The sequence below is a fragment of the Mus pahari genome, chromosome 15 (assembly GCF_900095145.1).
Source record: "Mus pahari chromosome 15, PAHARI_EIJ_v1.1, whole genome shotgun sequence".
Classification (NCBI taxonomy): Eukaryota; Metazoa; Chordata; class Mammalia; order Rodentia; family Muridae; genus Mus; species Mus pahari.
The window spans coordinates 40,932,137-40,938,937 of record NC_034604.1 but is presented as its reverse complement, the minus strand read 5'-3'; the positions used below and the strand labels follow the sequence as shown (position 1 = coordinate 40,938,937).

The following is a 6,801-nucleotide window of genomic DNA, read 5'->3' as shown; positions in this document are numbered from 1 at the left end:
CCTTTGCCTCCCGAGTGCTGGGACTATAGGCATTCGCCACCACGCCCGGTGCTTGTGTCTGTTCTAAGGTCTCCTAATGATACAGTATTTTTGAGCATCAGTTTCTTCTGCTGCTTCTCAGGAAGGTTATAGATTTACCCTAACTAACCTTAGAAGCAGACACGTGTCCACGTTGTCTGTAAGGAAGTGATGTTTTACTCAGAAGCATTTTCTCTGAAGTCAGACTCTGGAAAATAACTTACTGAATTGTCCTAAGTAATCAGTGGCCCAAGAACTGTAGCAGTGAGTTTGGCCTGCACTGCTTTGGCTCCTGCAGGGTACACTTGTGTACCCGCCCAGGAACTATCTGGATTTGGGGATGGAAGACAACACACATATGCCAATTAATTTTTTAAAAAGATTTGCATAGTTTATATATGTGAGTACACCAGTGCTCTCTTCAGAACACCAGAAGAGGGCATCGGATTCCATTACAGATGGTTGTGAGCCACCATGTAGAACTCAGGACCTCTGGAAAAGCAGTCGGTGCTCTTAACTGCTGAGCCATCTCTCCAGCCCACCAGTTAATTTTAAAATGCTATGGCTCAAGGCTGGGCATTCCTAAACCTTTCCCTGCTATTCCAGGCTAATGGGGGAAGTGGCCAGTGGCCACCCACCTGAATTCTCACATGGCTAATTGGCTTTATTTCCTGCAGCTCCTACATCCAACCATCTTCCACTGCTTCATGACAAGTCCTCTGTTCCTCTCTCCTGCATCTTAGCCCACGGAAAGCTAAGGGTCCTGCCCCATCTCCCTTTGCCCAGCCATTGACCACTGTCGCATTCAGATTCCCAAGTAAATCAAAGCATTATTACCAATCCCCAACAAAGAATTTCCTAAGGAGGGGATTATACTCAAAGTATGCACAGAGCTTTTATTTTTAAGCTGAAGTAGAAATGGGCTCAGACTTTTATAGTGAAGTGTCAATGAGTTGGTAGCATAGAATGAGATCTTTTATCAGGGGAGGAAAAGAAGAAGCTGATGTTTAGGTTGAATCATACAGGAAATACACTTTAGACACTGCTTACCACCTTGAAAGGTGGTTAGAACAAAGTCATGATGAAGGAAGGATAAAGACATCTGGTGGAGGCTGTGTGGAATGGGGCTGACCTTGCACTGCAGATTCTTGTTTATTCTTTGTCTCTCAGACACTGGGTTACTGCTGGTGGACTTTGTAGATGACAGTTAAAGTTAAACTAATCTGATGTTAAAGCGCAGCGTATTCATAGGGGTCTCTTCCACATGCATACTGTGTGTGTGTGTTTGTGTGTGTGTGTGTGTGTGTGTGTGTGTGTGTGTGCACACGCAGTACAATCACATGGGCAGCAGGTCAGTCAGAATGTAGTCAAAGAGCGAAGAGAAAGGCAGAAGAATTTGAATTTGAGTGATAGCTGCTCTCTGGTAAGAGTCTGGTGTGTAAGAAACATATATGAGGCTTTAGGAGCCAAGGAGAGCTCATAGCTAAGAGCCCAATGAAATTGAGATTTCAGTCCCACATTACAGGAAACTCATCTGCCAGCAGTGTGACTGAGTGTAGAGGCTGACTTCCTCTAGAACTTCAGTAAGTAAGGTCATGCCACAAAGGCTTTGGTTGCGTTTGTGAGACTTGTATTGGATCCTCATCTTCTGAGACAGTATGATGATGACTATGTGTCTTTAGGTCCTACATCTGTGGTGATTGCTCATAGAGGTGGTGACTCGTAGAGGACAGACTCTCAGTCTTGTCATCCCACTGCTATTTTGTTATTTCCTCTAGGCTGTTAAGGCTGTACCATTTGTCTGACTATACACATATGCTTTATATCCTTTGTTTCTCTTGTTCACATGCAGCTTTCCACGTTGTTATTTAGCTTTACTAACAATTACTTTCAAAATCAGCATAAGGTATACTTTGATAGATGCAGCTTGATATTTTAAGTGTGTTAGACTTTTTTGTCACTTCTAAACTTTCGCCGCCAAGCTGCACCAGACACTTCTGTTCACGAAGGTCCTGGAGCACATTATCCGGTGTATAATGACTTAGGGAAAGGGTATGGAGTAACCTATGGTTTAGTTACTCTTTTAAAAAAACCTTAAATTGCTTACCTTTTTTTAAACATTTTTCTTTTTTTTGTCTTACCAAAAATAAGACATGTTCACTAAACTTATTGCCACCATTAGTACTGCCAATAGACCCGAGGTAGGAAGTTTTCAGTGTTTCTTGTTTCTGCAAAGCTGTATAAGCCACCACTAAGTGTTTCAGAGAACAGAGGATGAACACAGTCAGAGCCTGCTTTGGAGAAGCAGAGTGGGAAAGCTATGATGTGGTCTTCCATCCATCACGACAGATGAAAGGTCAGGGCATCAAAGCCCAAACCACCTTGAGTTTTTATTAGCTGCCAGTTTTGGTATGCTAAGACATTCTTACCTTTTATAGCTATCATAATGGTTTTCTAACAGACATTTAACCCATAATTATAGATGAGTTTTTGAGTTCCCAACTTATAGTATATTTACATACATTTATGTATATATGTATATATCCAGAAAAAGGAAAACTTATAAATATATTTTAAAAAAAATTTGACATATGTCCTATATATGTCAAAGCCAGGCACCCAGAGCACAGGTTTAAGATTGAAGTATGAATATTTGTTTTCTCCAAGGTGATAGAACAATATACACCTTTACTTTACTCATGTGTCAAGGAGCAGTGAGTCAAGGTGGAAGACACTGGGTAGGAAATAAAGATTCTAGAGCCTGTTGTATGAGCTGTTCCCTCTGACATGTCACTTAACCTCTGGCTTGTTTCCTGATGAGCCATCAACATTATCTCACATAGAAAAGGAGACAACGAACCTTAACATGTAAGAGGACTTGCTATGAAATCAAGAGGACCTGAGTTCAACCCCCAGCACCCACATAAAAGCCAGGCATGGCTGTGAATGTCTGTAACCCCCACTGTTGGAGGGTGGCCTGGCTAGCCAGCCTAGCTGAAACAGTGAGCTTTGGGTTCAGTGAGACCTCGTCTCTAAATATACAATGGGAGCAGTAGGGGAAGACTCCTGGTGTCCTCTTCTGGTCTCTGCGTGTGCACAACCGTGTGTACACAGCCATGTACACCCTCGCTCACCTGCATGCACCGGATGTATATGCAGAGAAAGTGGAGCTTTGATATTAAAATACTGTTACTGAACAATTGTATAGTTAAACTGCCTGCATTCTATTCAGAGATGGTGTATTTTAAATAAGCAAATACTTTTTTTTCTAGGGTCAAATCTGAGTCGCTGTGGTTTCCGAGGTTCTTCATACCTGGGTATTCCATTCAACCCATCAAAGGTTAGTTCTCTGTAGGTTGGAGGGTTGGGAAACGATAGAAGGAAATTTAGTGAGAGAGCAGATGAAACGTTTTGAAAGAACTGGGTTTCCAGGTTTAATATGCTCAACATTTGTGATTTCCTGGAGAAACAAACTATGATGCTCAGGTACTTTCTGTGAAGTCAGTGAACTTGCCTGTGTTGGGCTCTTGTTTCTCAGGAGAGAGAGTAAGCTGTTCTCCAGGAAGTGAATGATTAGTGACTGTTACAGCAGGAAGCTTAGCTTCCCCAGCATTTTGGACAGAGGCTTTGGAACCAGCTAGTATACAGAGAAGTCCCAAGGAAGCAAAGAGCTTTTTCTTCAGAGAAGTAGGGCCAGAACAAGCACCATAGGTTCTACTTGTGCCCAGAATTACCAAGATTCTTTATAGTGCAACATAGAGAAAAGTTGATCACCCTCCTCCTTTTCTTTCTTTCACTAGGATGGTATGGCACTCAGGATCACCAGCATTCCAGGATCCACCAACTGAGCATAGCCCCACTCTTTTTCTTCTCTTTTAAAAAGAGGTCTCACAGGAGCCTGGTAGAGGAGGCTCTACAATGAGGTTAGGGTTGGCCTGGATTCTATAATAGGGTCTATGTCAACCTGGGCTAGGCTTTTTTTTTCTTGATGAATTAGTCTGCTTATAGCATGGTTGTCAGTCATGGGATTACTCTAAGTATTTCAAGAATTGTGTACACTTGGAAGCTGGACGAGAAACTCCCAGGTTTTCATACCCTGAAGCTTTTAGAAGAAGTGACAGTGGTCATAGTGATAACAAGACTTGACTGAGACTGTTTGGTTTTATTCCTCTTACTTACACTGTAGACAAGCTTGTCTGAATCAGGGTCGGATGGCATTGGCCAGATGTCTCCAGTTAAGTAAGTGCCTTGGGAGCAAAGGACTCATACAATGTGTGTCTTCCTTTTTATATATACATGTCTTTTTGAAGTTACGCCAACCCTGAACAGAGGGAGGCTTTTGAGTTGGGTACAGTGAACAGGATTACCTGCTGACCTAGGGCATGATGCCTGTTATGTAGCACAAGGCTATGTGCAGATGCAAGCTGTATTTGTTGGTGTAAAACAGTGATTTAATTACACCTTCACAAGATAACCTCTACCTCCAAGGCATTTCATATCATGGTTTTTAAAATTTATTTTAAAGGGTCTTGCAGCATTGCTGAAGTTGACCCTACAGTGCCAGGTTCAAGCTTCTACTAGAGGTTTGCACCATTGTACCTTAATCCCTGCATGTTTTAATTTCCAAGGACTAAAAGGTCCCCTAAGAATTAAATGTTTGCCCCTAGTTCATATGCTCTTGTGACACCCAATTTTAGCCCTCAGTGTATCTCACTGTACCCTCCGAGGAGCCCCATCTCACTGTGTGTGGCCACCATCTGTATCTCTGTGGTAAGAGGAGCTAGAGACTCAGATGCAATCACATAGGCCTACAAAAAGCTGTCATAGAGGTTGGGAGCATAGGTCTGTGGGACAAAAAACCAAGGAAATGAAGAGATTTTCCAGTACCATATGTATATATAAAATCACTCCATCAATTTTTTTCCCCTTCAGAAACCACCAGACCACCTGTGTGCTGTTGTCCTCTTAATATATGTATAGTTTTGACGGGCCACAGACCCTCATAGATCTATCCATCTTACTCTTTCATTTATTTTGCATCACAAATTGTATATTCTGTTAATTTATTGTGGAATACCTTTAATGTCCAGGGATTTTCTTTTTCTGCTTCACTTTGAACTTTTCCCCCTATGATACCTTCCCAAGCTCTTGATGTAATGCAGCAAAGAGTCCCTGTTTAAATCTGTGTAGAGCTGTATCTTCTTCATGGCCGTTTAAATAATCAACTCTAGATTCTCTCATTAGAATCACTCAGATTTTTCTCTTCATCTCTTCAGTTAAGGTTCACATTTAATTCATGTTCAGATTCCCTACCATTCTTTTAAAATAGCAGGTGTTTGGTTTGAATACTGAAAAATGAGACATGCTGTAGGCATTCCGAGAAGCCCATTGTACATGTGAAATAGGATAGGCAGGAGAATTAGGCTAGAGTTCTGAAGAAGGACCCAAAACGGCGCAGTGAACATTGGCTTGGTGTTAGTGAGACTGTGTAAAGAGTTGTATGTGGGGTGGTCAGTGGGTGGTTCACAGTTAAAGGGATTCAATCTCATGCAGATTTGCCCTGTGAAAAAGCACAGGTCACTGTACAAGAAAATTATGGCATCAAGTTTCTAACCCTTTGTAATAAACAGACATTGGCTAGATTCCGCATCTGAGGTTTAAATGGGTTTTATTTCTGAGATTATGTGACCTTTCTTACTATTATACAGATGAATAATATATAAAATTAACTATTTATATTTCCTTTTTATATTTGAATGCTAATGTTTATTAGAGATTGAAATGATTAAACTTTATGATAGAATGATAAGGTTATATGATGAATAATACTGTGCTATTTAATTTAGGCTTATACCATATAGACTACATTTTCTTTTTTTTTTAGACAATGCTGGGAATTATACTCATAGCCTCAACACATATTAGGCAAGCACTCTACCACTGAGCTATAGTCTCAGCCCAAATTTTACTTCTTTTTATAAATTTTTTTTGGTTTAAAATATTGAGTTTCTAACTTTATAAGAGATAACTTATAAATTGGGTTAAACTAAGTAGGAAGTTTTAAATATGTGGATTATTCAAATGTCATAACTACTTTGATAAGGTTGGAGGATCATAATATTTTGAAAGTTATATAGCTTGTAAGAAGACATATTGAGACATCTAAAAATTAAGGCATGTTTTCCTCAGTTGGATATCTATATAAATTAGTATAAGCAACATTTGCTAAAACCTCATGCTGAACGTTATTTGTGAAAGAAAATTTAAAATTTCAATTAATTTAACATAATACTCATTTTGAATCTAGAATCCAGGGACAGCTCATCCTTACGACAGTGGACACATAGCAATGACTTACACGGGTCTTTCCTGTTTGATTATTCTTGGAGATGACTTAAGCCGAGTAGATAAAGAAGCTTGCTTAGCTGGCTTGAGAGCACTTCAGCTGGAAGACGGGAGGTATGAACTACTCATTGATATTTTCCTGTATAAGTAAAAACTATTTAGAACTCAAAAAAACTGGATATAGTGCTATAGTAGATTGTTACAACCCAGGACTAGAAATATAGTTCAGGAGTTAGTACATAATTAATGTGTTGAAAGTCCTGGATTACACCCCCACTCACACAATGGAAATGAACCACAGCATGTTTGAATATATAGTTAAATGCTTGATGGAAAAGCGTCTCATTTTACAGGAACAAAAATAAAACTGAATTTCTTTTTTTTTTTTTTTTTTTTAAGATTTATTTATTTATTATATATGTAAGTACACTGTAGCTG

General features: G+C 39.8%; 1 protein-coding gene across 1 annotated transcript in view; it reads left to right on the top strand.

Annotated features, from left to right (window-relative positions):
* Positions 1-6,801, top strand: part of Pggt1b (protein geranylgeranyltransferase type I subunit beta) — a 39,933-nt gene that overhangs the window by 13,478 nt on the left and 19,654 nt on the right. The window contains exons 3-4 of the mRNA XM_021214779.2: positions 3,291-3,358; positions 6,326-6,477. Of these exons, the coding sequence (XP_021070438.1) occupies positions 3,291-3,358; positions 6,326-6,477 (220 nt within the window). The remainder of the gene's footprint in view (positions 1-3,290; positions 3,359-6,325; positions 6,478-6,801) is intronic.